At 33.6% G+C, this 19,320-nt stretch overlaps 1 protein-coding gene across 1 annotated transcript; it reads right to left on the minus strand.

The window, feature by feature from the left end:
• Positions 1-17,572: 17,572 nt before the first annotated feature.
• LOC126687807 (uncharacterized) lies at positions 17,573-18,356 on the minus strand. Its single transcript, XM_050382362.1, has 3 exons — positions 17,963-18,356; positions 17,788-17,883; positions 17,573-17,709 (listed from the first exon to the last, which is right to left on the minus strand). The coding sequence occupies exons 1-3, from the start codon at positions 18,354-18,356 to the stop codon at positions 17,573-17,575; spliced, it is 627 nt and encodes a 208-aa protein (XP_050238319.1).
• Positions 18,357-19,320: the final 964 nt, after the last annotated feature.

Raw genomic sequence — 19,320 nt, forward strand, 5'->3', positions numbered from 1 at the left:
TGGCTGTACAGCTTGCACTCTAGATGTTTGAAGAAATGCTTATGAAAATTGTAATGTTTTGGCGTTAAGTAATGTAATACCCCAAAATATTGAAGCATTTAATTGGACTACGTGTCCAGTCCTGTTTCGCCAGGATGGCGATATTGGAAATAATTTTCGAGAAACTTAATATTATATTTCAATTCTAAAGTTAGAATTGGAATTAGAAGGAAAAATGTCAAGAAAAGCTCGAAATAAGGTACAGGGACTAAAGTGGTAATTTAGCCACTACGACTTAAAATGGAAATTATTTCGCCAAGATCCGCGAAATGTTTTATAGTATATGTGGTAAAAGTTTCGGGTCAATCGGAGACCTTTTAAAATTTGGACGCGGATGCGTTTGGGCTAAATTATAACTTTTGAAAAGTTTCAAGGGCTAAAGTGTAAATTAGCCAATTAAGCCTCGAGATTAGTAATCAAAAGATTTTGACGGAAAATAATAATATTGAGTTAGTATTATTTATACAAATATAAATAATACGTAATTAATTGAGTTAAAAGGATAATTTAACCGTATGGTTAAATTAGAAAGTTTAAAAGGGAATTGGTTTAAGTTAAAGAAATGAAGGATCAAAGTGGAAAATTAGCCAACATGTATATAAAAGAAAGAAAGGAATCAGATGATTCCAGAGAGGAAGAGAAGGAGCAGAAGGGAAGGGAGAAAGGAAATGACGATTGATACGTTCCGCCGCCGTTTCGCCGTTTCTCGTCCAAATCGAGCGTTCTTTATATCGAATTGTTCGGAATTCAGTCCTCTACCATCTTTGAGCTTCAAATTAAGGTAACCTCGACGTTTTTGTTGCTGGAATTAATGAATACGGGCTGTTTTATATTGAGCGAATCGAATCAATCGTAACCTCGTCGTTTTTGATGTTTTCAATGATATACGAGTTGAATATTGTGTTATATTGATGTAGAAACATGTCGGAATGAGTTAGGGAGGTTGGGAGCATGTCGAGATGATGTTTGGGCCTGTTTAGGGGTGTCGCACGACGTGCGACTATGTCTCACGACGTGCGACATAGTTTCGTAACGCAATCAAACTTAAAATCGACATAACTCCTTCGTTCGGACTCGGAATTGAGCGATTCTCGCGGCCACGGAACGAGGAAAGGATCCTCTATCATTTTACAGCCTCAAATCAAGGTAAGAGTTTCGTTTTGATGGTGAAATTTTCTGAGTTAGTGGCTGTTTCGTTTGAAAAGTTACGTTTGAATCGTTCGGATATAAATCGAGTTACTCTTGATACGTTTGAGGTGTAAAGTGATAAGTTAAGTGTTTATATGAGTTAGATGCGACTTGGTATGAGTTTTGGATGATTTGGGGCCTCAGAAATGGTCTAGAGCACGTCGGAAACATCGTACCCGAAGTGGGCACGACGTGCACTACCAGAAGTGCACGACGTGCACCACAAGGGTGCACGACGTGCACCACCAGGGGTGCACGACGTGCACAAGGAAGGGCACGACGTGCCCTTCATGAAAATTGAAGGGCACGACGTGCCAAGCTAGCACGACGTGCCCCACCTTGACCGGAACCTCCGGGGGACTTCCGGGAGCGAAAATTGGCTTCCGATGACATGATACGGGTGTAGAACTCTGACTAATGTCTTAAAATGAATATCAATAAGACATTATAGCAATGAACATTAGCATGATAAGTAATCAAGATATGAATAGATATCTACAGAGAAAGATACGATTGGAGCACTGCGATTATGTTTCGTGCTTTTGTCGTGTTAAGTATCTAGTGCAGGTTTTAAGAATAGGATTCTCTAAGTATATGCTTTAACGATAGAATCCTATGATAGATGTGACGGATTATCGAGCTACGAGTATGACGAATCAAGAAGCTCGACGAGGATTGACGGACCAGTCTCCTGGAGCTTACGTTCGGATATAAGGAATAGCGGTCACAGTGAGTGGCAATTTACTTTCGCGTATTATTGTTATGAAAGTTATTTTCTTATATTATGAGTATTGTTATTAAATATCTCGTATCTATATGATTTGCTCGTATGAGCTGTTTTGTTTGATAGATTTGATTATATGAATGTTGTTGTACTCGTTGTTTTGGAGATAAGTGTCTAATGTGCGGTCCGAAGAGACCAACTACCTATTGGGTGTCAATAGGCTGTATGATCATTGGTGAGTCAGTCTAGAGTATCTGACTTTATAATTAAGAATTAAAATATGTCTATGTATAATATGTTATGATTTCGATACGAGAGTGAACTCGGCTACGGTGTAGTCTGGAAGTCCCCGTATCTAGTGGGCTGGGCCCACCAGTGGCTGGGCCACCAGTGAGTTGGACTCACACTTTATGATTTCGATACGAGTGAGCACTCGGCTACGGTGTAGTCTGGAAGTCCCCGTATCTAGTGAGTTGGACTCACACTTTTGAAATTAATAATGTTTGCTTATATCATAAATTTATATATGTATTCAGCGTGTAACGCTATATTTTAATAATACTATAAGTAACTTGCAAACTCACTCAGTATTTTCCCAAATACTGACCCCTCACTCTGATGTTTGCAGGTAAGCAGAGTCGGATCAGACAAACCATCTCCATTGTGCCAGAAGTCATTGGACTTGCACAAGTATGAGTTCTTAGAGCTGCAGTAGTCAGTAGGTGTTTATATAAGATGGATGAATTGATTTCAAATAATTAGTTTTGAATGTAAACTCCAATGTGATATTTTAATATCTAACATTAGATTATTTAAAAGAGTTTTCTGAAAACGTTTTCTGTACAATATTATATTTTTTAAATGCGAAAAATTATTAGTGGTTTTAGGCTTGCTACGGGTTTTGGAGCTACCACTCCCATTCCCTAGCGCCGGTCTCGGCTCAATAATTTGGGTCCTGACAATTGTGGTATCAGAGCAGTTGGTCCAGTTACCTCTGCTAAAATGTGTTTGTCGGTTGAGTAACCTAGGAACTACTGCAGCTATAGAGTTGGGGTTTGTCTGATCCAAGTCGTTAGTGTGATTTGATTTGAGATAAGTATGATAAGTTGATTTGTAAAATGTTTGTTTGCTTTTCGTGACACGTATATATGAGATAAATATACGTATAATTTTGTTTTCGATAAGATGTGCTTGCATGATATGAGATTGATTTGTATGAATTGAATCGGATACATCGGTTGGCTTTGCTATCGATGTCAGACATATCCGATACATCGGTTGGCTTTGCTATCGATGTCAGACGTATGAGATACATCGGTTGGCTTCGCTATCGATGTCAGATAGATAGGATACATCGGTTGGCTTCGCTATCGATGTCAGGCAGATAGGGTACATCGGTTGGCTTCGCTATCGATGTTAGGGATATAGGATACATCGGTTGGCTTTGCTATCGATGTCAGGCAGATAACGTGAGAAAGGTTATAGGATTCGATCGATCGAAATTTTAGAAAGAGTGAGAAGAAGGAATGGAAAGTTCCAGAAGTTGAAGAACTTTCCAGGTACAGAGTTTAAAGGTCTAGAGAACTTACAAAACGTAAAGTTTATAACTTTTAAAAGTTATTTGTTTAACGATTCTGAAAGCATAATTGTGCCTAGACCCGTAATAGCCATTGATAATTGCCACGACATCGATAGAAAATGCATCACTACATACATCAATACATGCATTAATAGGACATGCATCATATGCATTATGTTCAGACGAAGAGGTGAGATGTGGCAACTCTTTGGGGATGAGAGACGTCATCACCCTAGTGCACAATTTTGCTAAGATTTAAATGGAATTTTCAAATGAGTCGTTTTATTTGAAAGAGTTTTCAAGAGTTTTGTTTTTAGTGTGAGTATACCTAGACCAGAACTCTGTGACGGAAGTGAAGTGCTCGCGAGCAAGCTGTGATCTAGGCTATGAGGCGAATGAATACGTATAGTTGTGAGAGCATAGGATTTGTGTCTCTAGCTAATGAACTTAGCCTTGATTAGACAGATTAGTATGCGACTAGGATAGTAGATATGTGTTCGGATAGTAAAACATATCTGATTAACAACGTATGACATGTATGTTATGTTTTAATACTCTTGATGTTTGATTAAGTCCATGTGAGAGGAATACTCACAAGACTTAAGTTACGATGCGTAATCAAGAAAATCTAGGGGACACTGATTTTCTTGAATCCGGTCAACATAGATGATTATAGCTACGCTAGTAATATGTGTGTAACATATACAACGCGAGTATATGTTTTGATAATTTGCTAAGTCTACGATGAGTCAGAACACTCAGAAGACTAGCAATAAGAGACATATCATAGAAGGTAAAAAGGGAGGAGACGTTTCTAAAGTCCAACGTACGTGGACAGCGATTAGACGTGATGATTAGTAAGGGTTATATTTTAAGGAATTTATCAGTATTCCTTTATATAATCGCTATACTATGAACAAAGAGCTGCGCGAACGTGTGCCGCTGCACAACAAGTGTATGAGACGCAAGAAGAAGATCGAGGTAACCAAGCCGAATGCAATCTACTCTAATTGGCCAATAAAGGCCAGAAACGTGATGAAGGTTAATGGAAACCTAGCAAAAATAAAGTGGGATTATACAGGCATCGGGAGTGCCGCAGTAACCCAACGTTGTTATGGATCAGTTAGCCGTAAAAGCAACTGATATAAGGAATTGTGTACCAATAATAAGACGATGAATACAAAGACAATATTCTCGTGAAGAAAAGGAACACCTATAGATGTTTGATAATGGTATACATAAGCTAAGACTGAAAGAGTTTGACGGATCAAGCGATATGCTAGATTCTCTAGGAAAAGTAAGGTAATGAATGCTTATAAGGTGTTAAACCTTGAACTTCAATGAGATCAAATAAAGAATAAAGTGTATAATATGATCGATATAGAGGATTGATTAAGATCCTTAAAGGAGTAAGATGTGTTAGACACGATCAAACTAGTTTGAGAAATTCCCAAAAAGGAGATCCTCAGGAAGAGGACTTCGGAAAAGAAAAGTTATTAGACGATTCCGATGTCGAGGAGTACCAGAATGAGCATTTCTGGTCTAGTGTACAGAAATACCGCAATCCGAGGAATGATGCAGAGATAACCAACGGTCAGGCACGAATAGCTCTGAACCAGGTTAGGAGGCAAATGCGCTCCTTTTCACAAGGAATGCTACCAGTGGGATTGTATTCCACTGACTTTCTGCGTACGGTCGAGGGATTGCTAAAGGTACATGACGTATATGATAAAGTATAAAGACGCAAAAGTAGATTATGGATAATAAGAAGTTAGTTAAAGTAAACAGAGTTAAGGAAAGTACGGATAACCTGCGTATGTCGCAAGGAACTTAATAAGAGTTATTGAGAAATGAAAAAGAGAAAGTCACGTGGAAAGATGACGAGAGGATCATATGGATTAAATTCTATGTAGTCGTCAACGCATAGAAACTAAAAGGGATAAAGATGATAGAGTCATATGAATGGATCCACTGACAGTTAAGATGTCAGTAAGGGTACAATAGGGCGATATGTGAGTAATGGAGAATGCACTACGTCGATAATTCAGGCAAAAGAATTGCGACCCATTATTTAATTGGTAATCGACGTTCAGAGTGCCGAAACAAGAAAAATAAGGAATACGAGATGCGATAGAGGTGATACCTGCATATGATCGGCTTTACAGACGGCCATGATAATATATATACGATTGAGAACGCACTACATCGAGAAATTCAGACGAAAAAGGCCACAACTCTCTATTAATGATTGATGTTGTGGATATTAAAAACAAATAGTATACGATGTATAAGGTGCGTAGAAGAGGAAAGCAAAGAATGCAATAGAAGATAATCAAGAAATATGATAAAAGCGTGAATTAGGAACGCAATAAGAGTACCATAGGATAATAGCATTTAGACTATTAATCCTATTGGTTAACTAAGGACAAGAAGTTAAAGAAAGTAACGAAGAAGTATATCTACGATATAGATAGAAGTAGGAATAACAAGTGAAATGGAAAGATCATGAATAGTAATGAGAAATAAGTTTAGTACTACGTGATAGTAAAGGAAAATGATTTGAAAGCTGAGAGCCAATTAAGATTGAGAATTGGAAGGAAGGAATAGATAAGAAAAAGTTAGATTATGATGAATAAAAAGATCAAATATGGAGCAAGTAACGATGTCATCAGAGGACATTCTGATGCAAGTATATGATTGGAAAAGGATTAAGATCCTCATTTAGGGATTATAAGCAAAGAAAGCTTACCAAAGCATTGGTCACACGCTGTCTTATTAAAATAAGAATTCAGCGACCTATATGACAATCCTATCTGGTTGAAAACCAGATTGATGAAACAGATCGATGTGAGGTAAGAAGAGACGAAGAATTTCAAAGAATAGTACGTCATGCTTAAGAAAAAGAAAATAAATCAATGGATATGCAAACGAATAAAGAGGTATATGAGATATCAAGATGCAAGAAGAAGGTTAAGTAAGCTTTACAAGAAAAGTGAAGACCTCATAAGGATATGTCTTAAGGATTCACCTCATGGATAACCATGATTAACGACGATAGCGAAAGAATCTTCATATGAGAAGTGAAGTAACGAGACAAAAAGAGAATGGTGGATAATGGGATAAAGATCCCAACATAATGATAAATAAGAATCAGGCCGTGATGACGACCATATGGAAGAAACTACAAGAGTAAAGAATTAAGAACGACGAATCGTAGATACATATGAATACGATTATTGTCGTCATAAAAGGGAGATGTTGAATGACAAAGATTATGGTCTTTAGTAATAAGACGTCATTAAGACGAACTGCCATTAGATAGCAGTAAGGAACTAGAAGTTCAAAGAGATGAAATCAAAAGTAAGGTTGACAGTGTTAACTGACATCAAAGGGTAGGAAGTACAGAAATTGAAATAACGATTTCATGTGCAGACCAGTATTGTAAGATGAACACGGCATCCCTACTAATTCTAGATGTAAAAGAGATTAAGGTAAAAAAAGAATATGAAAATTCGAGGACGAATTTTTATAAGGGGGGAAGAATGTAATACCCCAAAATATTGAAGCATTTAATTGGACTACGTGTCCAGTCCTGTTTCGCCAGGATGGCGATATTGGAAATAATTTTCGAGAAACTTAATATTATATTTCAATTCTAAAGTTAGAATTGGAATTAGAAGGAAAAATGTCAAGAAAAGCTCGAAATAAGGTACAGGGACTAAAGTGGTAATTTAGCCACTACGACTTAAAATGGAAATTATTTCGCCAAGATCCGCGAAATGTTTTATAGTATATGTGGTAAAAGTTTCGGGTCAATCGGAGACCTTTTAAAATTTGGACGCGGATGCGTTTGGGCTAAATTATAACTTTTGAAAAGTTTCAAGGGCTAAAGTGTAAATTAGCCAATTAAGCCTCGAGATTAGTAATCAAAAGATTTTGACGGAAAATAATAATATTGAGTTAGTATTATTTATACAAATATAAATAATACGTAATTAATTGAGTTAAAAGGATAATTTAACCGTATGGTTAAATTAGAAAGTTTAAAAGGGAATTGGTTTAAGTTAAAGAAATGAAGGATCAAAGTGGAAAATTAGCCAACATGTATATAAAAGAAAGAAAGGAATCAGATGATTCCAGAGAGGAAGAGAAGGAGCAGAAGGGAAGGGAGAAAGGAAATGACGATTGATACATTCCGCCGCCGTTTCGCCGTTTCTCGTCCAAATCGAGCGTTCTTTATATCGAATTGTTCGGAATTCAGTCCTCTACCATCTTTGAGCTTCAAATTAAGGTAACCTCGATGTTTTTGTTGCTGGAATTAATGAATACGGGCTGTTTTATATTGAGCGAATCGAATCAATCGTAACCTCGTCGTTTTTGATGTTTTCAATGATATACGAGTTGAATATTGTGTTATATTGATGTAGAAACATGTCGGAATGAGTTAGGGAGGTTGGGAGCATGTCGAGATGATGTTTGGGCCTGTTTAGGGGTGTCGCACGACGTGCGACTATGTCTCACGACGTGCGACATAGTTTCGTAACGCAATCAAACTTAAAATCGACATAACTCCTTCGTTCGGACTCGGAATTGAGCGATTCTCGCGGCCACGGAACGAGGAAAGGATCCTCTATCATTTTACAGCCTCAAATCAAGGTAAGAGTTTCGTTTTGATGGTGAAATTTGCTGAGTTAGTGGCTGTTTCGTTTGAAAAGTTACGTTTGAATCGTTCGGATATAAATCGAGTTACTCTTGATACGTTTGAGGTGTAAAGTGATAAGTTAAGTGTTTATATGAGTTAGATGCGACTTGGTATGAGTTTTGGATGATTTGGGGCCTCAGAAATGGTCTAGAGGACGTCGGAAACATCGTACCCGAAGTGGGCACGACGTGCACTACCAGAAGTGCACGACGTGCACCACAAGGGTGCACGACGTGCACCACCAGGGGTGCACGACGTGCACAAGGAAGGGCACGACGTGCCCTTCATGAAAATTGAAGGGCACGACGTGCCAAGCTAGCACGACGTGCCCCAGCTTGACCGGAACCTCCGGGGGACTTCCGGGAGCGAAAATTGGCTTCCGATGACATGATACGGGTGTAGAACTCTGACTAATGTCTTAAAATGAATATCAATAAGACATTATAGCAATGAACATTAGCATGATAAGTAATCAAGATATGAATAGATATCTACAGAGAAAGATACGATTGGAGCACTGCGATTATGTTTCGTGCTTTTGTCGTGTTAAGTATCTAGTGCAGGTTTTAAGAATAGGATTCTCTAAATATATGCTTTAACGATAGAATCCTATGATAGATGTGACGGATTATCGAGCTACGAGTATGACGAATCAAGAAGCTCGACGAGGATTGACGGACCAGTCTCCTGGAGCTTACGTTCGGATATAAGGAATAGCGGTCACAGTGAGTGGCAATTTACTTTCGCGTATTATTTTTATGAATGTTATTTTCTTATATTATGAGTATTGTTATTAAATATCTCGTATCTATATGATTTGCTCGTATGAGCTGTTTTGTTTGATAGATTTGATTATATGAATGTTGTTGTACTCGTTGTTTTGGAGATAAGTGTCTAATGTGCGGTCCGAAGAGACCAACTACCTATTGGGTGTCAATAGGCTGTATGATCATTGGTGAGTCAGTCTAGAGTATCTGACTTTATAATTAAGAATTAAAATATGTCTATGTATAATATGTTATGATTTCGATACGAGAGTGAACTCGGCTACGGTGTAGTCTGGAAGTCCCCGTATCTAGTGGGCTGGGCCCACCAGTGGCTGGGCCACCAGTGAGTTGGACTCACACTTTATGATTTCGATACGAGTGAGCACTCGGCTACGGTGTAGTCTGGAAGTCCCCGTATCTAGTGAGTTGGACTCACACTTTTGAAATTAATAATGTTTGCTTATATCATAAATTTATATATGTATTCAGCGTGTAACGCTATATTTTAATAATACTATAAGTAACTTGCAAACTCACTCAGTATTTTCCCAAATACTGACCCCTCACTCTGATGTTTGCAGGTAAGCAGAGTCGGATCAGACAAACCATCTCCATTGTGCCAGAAGTCATTGGACTTGCACAAGTATGAGTTCTTAGAGCTGCAGTAGTCAGTAGGTGTTTATATAAGATGGATGAATTGATTTCAAATAATTAGTTTTGAATGTAAACTCCAATGTGATATTTTAATATCTAACATTAGATTATTTAAAAGAGTTTTCTGAAAACGTTTTCTGTACAATATTATATTTTTTAAATGCGAAAAATTATTAGTGGTTTTAGGCTTGCTACGGGTTTTGGAGCTACCACTCCCATTCCCTAGCGCCGGTCTCGGCTCAATAATTTGGGTCGTGACAAGTAACCAATGGTTAACATTGGGTAAACCGTTAGGTAACTTGTAATAAAATTTATTTTGAATATATCATTAATAAAATCGTTAGTAAAACAGTTGCTGAATTTTATTTTTGTTGATTTTAACTAATAGTGTACTAATGATACACCAATGACCTTGTTTTTAGTACACTGTTGGTTAACAAATGATTAACTAATGGTTAATCGATAATTTTAGATTTAAAAAAAAACGATTTAGGTTTTATTTTACGGTTGCTCTTGCAGTGATGAAGGCGGAGGGATTTGTAATAGAATTTTCAACTAGTTAATAGAAATGGAGGTTTGAATTTATAATAGTTTTATTTGTTGGTTAACCAATGATGATAGTATACCGCTGGATAACTAAAATTGTATTTCTGAGATTTAAAAAATAATTTTAAAAATAACAAAAGTCAATTTTATAAAAAAAAATACAGATTGTATTTTTTAAAAGAAAACTTTGAGATAGTATTTTTGAGAATATTTTATCTTTTTTTGGTATTTATCTAAAAAGGTCTATATAATTCCGAAAAATCTAACCGTAGCCATAATTATAATATACTAGCCGATCTCAAATAGTAAATATGAGGCCTGAACCGAACCCAAATTAGATCTCAGCTTGTATTAAAAATAATCAAACCTAGTCTATAAAAAGGTCTAATTAGAAGGGCGCACCAAAATGAACTGACCGAAAAATTAAAGGAAACTAAATTTAATTAGTTAGTTCGGTTTGATAATTATAGATTTAGATTTTTTTTCATACTGAATTTATTCTTATTTTGGTTTTATAAAAACCATAATTAAATAATTAACTTAATTTTATTAATAATATTTTTAAAAATAATAAGATAAAAATTTGAATAGTATTATATTGATCAAATACAATATTTTAATTTTGTAGTTCAATCAAATTAAAAGATAGGTATTCCTACTAATTTGGAGACAATTTAGTTATTTTTTACATACTAAAAACTAAATTGAAGATAATTTAGCTACCTATTCTAATTAGAACTTTAATTATAATAGTAATTAATTAAATAACTGATTAGTTAATGACTATAAAACCTTTATTTAGTGGTAAACTAAAAAGAATTATCAGCAAATTTGCCTGTCCCCCCATCCGTGCTTTTATATATAGTATAGAGATATATATACATATATATGTAATACATACATACACACACATATATATATATATATATATATATATATATATATATATATATATATATATATATATATATATATATATATATATCCTTATTGGTCAGTGTAACTATCTATAGAAAAAGGAAGGAAATTCAAGAAATTTCTTAAAGTTGAATCTAATGAAGAGAGGTACAAATATGTCTTAATCTCCAAATAAATATGCACCCCTGATTTGTAATTAGTCTCTTCCTGGCCTTTCTTTCATGAGGACAAATTGTATCTTAATTTATCCTAAGATTTCTAATTTCTTAAAGCTCAAACATTGTTTTGTTAAGATGCTTATTTTTTAGTTGGTTGGTTTAGTTAGTTAAAACGTAACATAATTACATTACGCAATTACATTATCTTTACCCTTTATAAAGGCTATGATGTGTTGTTTTGGGAAATTCTTGGAGTAACTTAAAAGAAACTCATGTAGCTAGCAAAATTCAAATACCTATTATTAAGAGTGTGTATTCGGTTCAAACCAAATTGAATCGAAATTCTTCTTTTTTTTAAAAAATTAAACCGAATTAAAATTCTAAGAAAATGTAATTTTTAAACCAAACTGGACAGTTTGGTTAATTTGTTAGTTCGATTTGGTTTACGTTAAAATCTAACCAGGGCGGAACTAGTTTTTGTAAAATGAGGGGACGAAATCTACAAATTCTTTTTTGAGGGGCGAAATATATTAAAATAACTATATTTTTTTAAAAAATTAAATAATTGAAGGATGTTTTTGTTAAGAAAATAATTTTACAAGAGCGGATTCCCCCTCAGACATATAGTTTGGTTCCGCACCTGAACCTAACCGAAATTTTTCTAAAGTTATAATCGAACTGAACCGGACATTTTAATTTGTCGATTTAATTTAATTTTTTAATTTCGGTCGGTTTCCTTTCACACCCTACCAATTATACTGAGTAGAGTACATTAGAGCTTTTTATGTTGTTATTTTGCATGAGTTGGAAAATGTCTAATTGTAATTGTTATCCATTTGGGTACAAAATTAACAGATTTGTACTGAATTTGGTGAGATGTCCTGATCATCATCATTATACAAATCGGATTTTGAGTTTGATGCTGAAATATGTATTATAATTAGTTGCAGACTCACAGCAACTACCATATTGCTATAACTGAATGTCTCTTAAATAGGCAGATGGGTTGAATATAAAGGTCTTTTAAAGTATCAATAGTAATGTAGAAATTTTATAAATTTCTGAGAGTACTGTATGATTAACCGAATGGAATATCAACAATTAATCTGTTTTATATTAAATAAGAGTATTTGAAAATAAAAGAGTTTCATATTTTATGTTTGTAGCAATTTAAGTATAACTTTTAAAATTTGACACACAAAAAATCCAATCTTTCATTCTCTGTATTTTTTAACATGAGTATTTTTTATTCAAAAAATGATGTTTTTTTGAACTTTTTTAATGAATGAAATGACATCAATGTTATTCTGTAAAATGCCAATAATTATAAAGTTGAGCTTTTCAATGCCAAATTTTACTACAAACATGAAAGGTGAATTTTTTTCTTTCAAATTACCATACTCCCTCCGTTCCGTTTAAGAAGGGACAAATGACTTTTTCACATATATTAAAAAAATATTAACTACTATAGTGTTTTCTTATTTTACTCCTATTTATGATAGTGTTGTATATTGTATATAGACTAATATTCATTAATTATTAGAGAATTTTTTAGATAGACTCAGTCCACCACGTCATCCGTGGACTAAACCTATCATATTATGACACGTCATTAAAATAATGGCATTATCGTAATATTACTATTCAAAAGTGTAAACAAGTAATAAACAAAATTAAGACAATGTCACTATTTTAATGACGTGTCACAATATGATAGATTAGTCTACGGATGATGTGATAGACTAAGTTTACCTAAGAATCTCTCTTAATTATAGAAAGAGAAAATGGGATAAAAAAAGAAAAATTCATATAATTGACAAAAAAAACACGATATGACCTTTTTAAGTGTGATAAATAAAATGGAATATGTACCTTTTTAAATGGGACGGCGGGAGTATTAAATATCATTAATCTCAATTTATAAATAATTGATTCCGTCCGTTTGTTTCATATTATGTATTCTTAATTGACGGATGTCAGATTGTTATAAAATCAATAAATTAAGTTGTTTGATCACTTGTTAAAAAACTTTATTTACTTTCAAAAAAAACTTTATTCTATATCTGGTTATTCATTATTCAAATATTGTACGAAAATTTCTTATTTGATAATATTAATACTTTTGAGTAAAGAGAAAATTACAATTATTTTGAAAATATACATTAAACATTAAAAATCTGAAAAGATGGTAGAGGGAAATTTAAGGATGATCCCTTAAATGTGTGATATCCTCGTGATTATTAGAATAAAAAAGGACCCGAGTTGGTGAGGGAGAGGGTGGCCAGTTCAATAAAATATCAAACATGGAAATGCCATAACTACTAAATACTTTTAAAATACAAGAAATATTTAAAATAAACATAGTTTAAATATTAAAAAAATGGAGCAGACATGTTTATTTGTAAGTAGGGAAAGCTCCAAAGGAAGCTTTGGGATGAGACATGCATGAACTAATTTTATATTTAATTGAAACATTTCTCATGCCTCTAATAATATACGCGTTAAAAACATAATAAATTAAAATGCATGTTCTTGATTAGGAAGACACTTGGGGACATTAAGTATGAGTAGTATAAAAGGGTGAATAAAATCAATCAAAAAACTTCCAAAAGACAGTTGGATTGCCAGAAAATGAAAAGCCATCCATAACGTTTTCTATATTTGTTGATAGATTTAATTATTTAAAAACCATTCACCTTGAACTTTTTTTTCGTTTATATTCTGATATAGAAAAAAATTCATTTATACCCTGAAATATGTGTTTATGTTTCACCTCTACCCCAAGACACTAAATTAACCTCTTTTTATTTAGAAAAATTTAAAATAGTCCTTCATTTAGAAAAAAAAATTATTTCTAATTAAACTCTAATTAGTTTAGGTTAAAAATGAAAAATTATTGTAAATTTTTTTCTAAATGAAATAGGTTAATTTAGTGCATTAGAATAGAGGTAAAACATAAATACATACGTCAGGGTATAAATAAATTTTTTCCTAGGTTAGGGTATAAACGAAAAAAAAATTCAAGATAAATGATTTTTAAGTAATTAAGTCTTGTTGATATGTAGGAAAGCGATAGTAATAGTAGTGTAAAATCTCCATGTTAAACTTGACAAAAGATCAAAGAAATTTGAGTAAAGGGCAATCCAATTTTTAAATTTATAATTCAGGAATAAATAATTCACTAGAATGGGACTTAGTAATAGTTCATGAATTACAATTGTCTATTTTATAATTTTTTTTAAAAATATATTAATATAAAATTGAATATTAATATAAAATTGAAAAGTGTAGTCTTTTTAAATTATTTTAAGTTTTTTATCACCTTATAAACTTTCTTATTTTATGAAAAATTTATAGATAAACCACTACTATCTTTATTTTTATTGATTAAGAACAATACTTTTTATAATTAGATCAACTGAAAAATAATATTTTTTATTTTTATATTAAATAAGAATAAAAAGAGATCATTGTGATTCATGAATTTATTCATATTATACAATTTATTCTTAAATAATGTAAAAATAAAAAATATTATTTTCAATTAGTTAAAATAATTGTAAAAAAAATATTTGATCATAAGTTATAAATTTATTTAGGGATCAGATTACTTTTTTATTCAAAGAAATTTAGGAGCTTGTTGTAATATTGCATAAGGGTTTACAATCGGTTTGAACCGAATCGAAAATTTGCTTTATTTGAAAATGAAACTCAACCAAAAATTTAGGGAAAAATATTTTTTCATAGCGAACCGTACCATTCGATTCAGTTGGTTTTCTGGTATGGTTCGGTTTTTTCAGTTCGGTTTATATATAAAACTATTTAAAAAGATTATACTCAAAACCGAATATCAAAATTTATTTACAATTTTAAATCAAACTGAACTGATTCGGTTCAACTTTTCAGTTTTGGTTTCGGTTTTGCACACCCCTAATATTGCGACATGTCGTGGATGATACACCTGTAAACCTGCAAATATATACAATTCGGGACCATTTAGAAGTGGAATTACTTCACGCGGTGCCTTCTAGTAAGGTCGTATAGCCGCAATTACATCAGCTCATTAATTTACACAATTAATTTTACTCACTGTCAATCAATAAAATTACCGCTTTAGTTAATACGGGGACAATATGTTCCTATTAAAAGACAAATAATTCATGACCTTTAGATCTACTGGTCCAAATAAACCCAAACGTGAATGATTCCTTTTAAATCACACCAAATTTTTTAATTACCTACTATACTAATGTGAGTCAATTTTCAAAAATTAACCATAATAATAATATCATTCTAATTTCACTAAAGAGCATTTTCAAGAAACTTTTAAAAATATCAAATACTTCAATTTAAAGAATTTGATAAAAATATAAAAAATTCAAATGAATTTTTTATAATTCATATATAAGAGCCGCACAATACCTAGATAGTTGGAATCCGTTTAATATTGAGCGCTTGTCAGCCGGTCTTTCATATCTCGACACTGCATAGACAATGGAAATTTCGTTCATAACGTAAAGCCGGCTTTATTATTGTTGAATTTATTGATTTTTCAGATGTTTGATGTTGTTCTATGCTAGCTAGGTTACCAAATGGCATTGTATAAATTCAGTGGTAACATATAGAGATTGAAATTAAAGTTTGTGATTTTTCTAGCATTATTTTTTTGGTGACGAGAACTCACTCTACTGAGCCGAAACTCAATATTATTGTCAAATCTCGGGATGTGGACCACTCACAAGTCCACATATCTGGTAATTCCGGGTTATAATGGGCAGCAATCCAACCTCAACCACTTCATATTAAGAAAGGGCGTAGCCGACATTTGAATCCACGGCCTTTGGCGCCCAAATGGTTGAGATTTAGACCACTAGACCAAATCCGTGCAGGCGATTTTTCTAGCATTATTTATAATATGTTAGTAATATAATCTTTTTTGAAAGGATAATGATCGTGTGGAGTGGACAAAATCATAAGGACCATGAGAATAGATAACAAATAATGGTGCCATGCCAATGAAACTCTATGCAATATTAGAATTAGGATGAGGCGGAGAGAAAGAGGGCTCACCAATGAACAAGAAAGGAACACATCCATGTGACCACGTGACCAGTCTCTCGGCACCGATATGGAATATTACAATATTTAGTGAAGCACTAAGCATTAGTTCGTTTCTTCACAATTACTTAAATCCAAATATATTCACTCTTCATAGTCTATCTATAATGAACTTAATTAAACTCGGTGATTTTTTTTAAAGGTAAAATTAATTTATGAAGAAAAAAAGCACAACTAATAAAAATAATATCATAAAAAAATATAAATATAAATTACCATTCAAGATAAGTGAAAAATAAATCGAAAAGGAAAAAACTCTAGACATAGATCTCGTATCTTAATACAATATTGAGCGGGGTGTTTAGATATTTTTTTCCAATTTGACAAGCAATCCGCTCTATTCGACGAATACTAGTATTTTCGGTTTTCATCCTTAAAAAAATTATAAAATGATAGATTTATATACTTCTCTGTTCTTAGATCTACAAGAACATATGTATTTAAAACTCGAACAAACGCTAAAAATTCTTGAGCGATTTAAAACATCGAATCAAAGAGGTGCCAAAAAACCTTAGAAATTTATTCAATTAAAATAAAATCCAAAAAAACACCTTAAAAAAATAGATCTACAAATAATAATACTATTGGTGGAGAGAAGATGAATTTTCGGTTAACCAGAAAAATCAACTTTTCCTACACTCAAAAAGATGAAAAAAACTTTTACTTTTAGAGAAAAAGAAGAGTATAATATTGAGAGAAGGAGTCTTTTTTTATTTAGTAAAATTCATTAAACACTAACAGTTAAACTAAAATTATTCCTGAAGATGTGGAAGCAATCCTCGGGATTCCTATTCCCTCTTTTCAGTACCAGGATGGCCTCATATGACACCACTCCCAATTTGACATATACATTTCCAAATCTGGCTACCATACAGCTAGAAGTCAGGACGATAAAATGTCTTAAGACTCTTCCCATCTAACCAGAAAGTACTGAAATTGTGGGATATGGAGATTCCAAACAAGCTTAAGGTTTTTTTATGGAGAGCTATTCTCAACGGGCTACCAGCATGACATGCACTGCTTACTAGATCATTAGGAAATGGTTGTTGTGCCAGATTTGGTCAAGATGAAACTCTAGCTCACCTTTTTTTTTCGGTGCCACTTTGCTCAATTGGTTTGGTTTGGCTTCCCTCTTGGGATGAGACCAGGTCATATTCCAGAGCTGGAATTTTGGTCGATTTAGGAATCCATGATAGAGGACTTTAAGTCATGATTCCACCATGCATTAAAAGAACAAAATGTCTTAGGACCCCAATCAACTTCATTGCCAACTTTAAAAAGAATCGGAGAGTGGTCCGATAAACCTTTAGATAGAGCTGTAAGGGACATAAAAGGCCACAATATAGATTGTGCAGTTTAAACAAGACAACGATCAATCTGAGATCTAGAAAAACAGTTGTGCCAAGTAAATGATCTTCCTTGTAAAGGTAAATCAATAAGCTCCGCTTCATTAAAGAAATCTTTCAAAGCTATCATGGAAGGAGTATACCCTGAGCTATTTATACACTCCTCAAGATTAAGAATATCATTGAAGTCCCCATTGATGACGACAGAACCATTAAAAAGGACCAACCACAAGATTTTCATTCCAGAATATAATATGGTCTGCAGCAGCCGTACTTGCATAAATGAGAACATATCGCTGCATACTACCCTCCCACATGAAATCTGAATAAATCCATCTATCTCCAGTCGAAATAGACGTAACATTAATAACTGATGTGTTCCAAATCCATAACAGCCCTCCCGAAGCACCAATTGAGGGAACAAAAGAAAAATCATAGTCTAAATGAGGGAATAGTCTCCGAACCATAAACAAATCTATAAGCTCCTTTTTCGTTTCAAGTAATCCAAGAAAAGCAATATCATGATCTCTAACCAGATCTTTAATAAAATTCTGCTTCCTAGAGTTGTGAATACCTCCTCGACAGTTCCACAAAATAAACTTAAGATGTGTCGACATGAAAAAATGATAACCATAAATAGGAGAATGAGATCAAACAATCTTGTTTAGTATATCCTTGGAAATTTTATCAGCCAGTTTATTAACATCAGAATCTTTACCATCTTTATTAAAAATGCCTATAAGCTTATCCAGTTCCCATGTTTTGTTTGCTTTAAGTAGAAGGTCCTCCTTCTTTGTCAAAAGCTGTTTGGAAGAGGGAGATTCCGTCACAACAGAATTCGTTATGTTACTGTTCGAGATTTTATATTTGTGTCGCTGAGTTATATTGTTCAGACTTGATTTATCAAAAGAAAACCTTAAAGGGGATGAAATAGGTTTAACTTGAGAGTCTTCAACAATTTGAACCGATTTGGAGTGAGAAGGTGAGTCATATTATGATCCTGTATCGTAGTCTTCATTTGCCATTCCATTCGCTAGAACTGGAATTATGTTTCTTGCGCATGGATAGTGAATTCCTTTCCATTGATAACAACTGGAATATCAACATCAATTCTGGTGGAATTTGTTGAAATTAAAACTGAACTGGTATCCATTCGGTCTCTAACTGCTACCGAGGGGTGGACAGAAATCGCACTACCAAGTTGGTCGCCCAGAAGCATAAAAAACTCTCCATTCCAAGCTGAGATTGGGGTTTCGAAAAAAGAAACCCAAACATATCGTTCACTCGGCACAAAATTAACATCCCAGGGAATGATTACTTTGAAGTAAGTTACCATGGTTGAAAAGTCTGTTATAAACCTGTTTCTGTAATTGACATCATGAAAGTTAATCATGATATTACACCCTCCTATGAAAGAAATCGACTCATAAACTACTTCGATGTCCTTGAGAAAAGTATGGACATGATGGAGTTTAGTGATTTCAATAACGTAACAATAACCGACTTAGGGCAAGGATCAACCAGAGTCAAATTGTAAACAATCGCTTAGTCGTAACCACTTGAACATAGGATCTTGAATCA

The sequence above is a fragment of the Mercurialis annua genome, linkage group LG6 (genome assembly GCF_937616625.2).
Source record: "Mercurialis annua linkage group LG6, ddMerAnnu1.2, whole genome shotgun sequence".
In the NCBI taxonomy this organism is placed as follows: Eukaryota; Viridiplantae; Streptophyta; class Magnoliopsida; order Malpighiales; family Euphorbiaceae; genus Mercurialis; species Mercurialis annua.

Bases quoted from the DNA above. Each gene is read 5' to 3' on its own strand.
- LOC126687807 (XM_050382362.1), bottom strand. From the start codon at position 18,356: ATGTCGACACATCTTAAGTTTATTTTGTGGAACTGTCGAGGAGGTATT. The intron at 17,884-17,962 runs GTCCTTTTTAAT...TAAATAGCTCAG, and splicing joins GAATGAAAATCTTGTGGTTG to GGTATACTCCTTCCATGATA. The intron at 17,710-17,787 runs GTTTTTCTAGAT...TGTCCCTTACAG, and splicing joins ATCATTTACTTGGCACAACT to CTCTATCTAAAGGTTTATCG.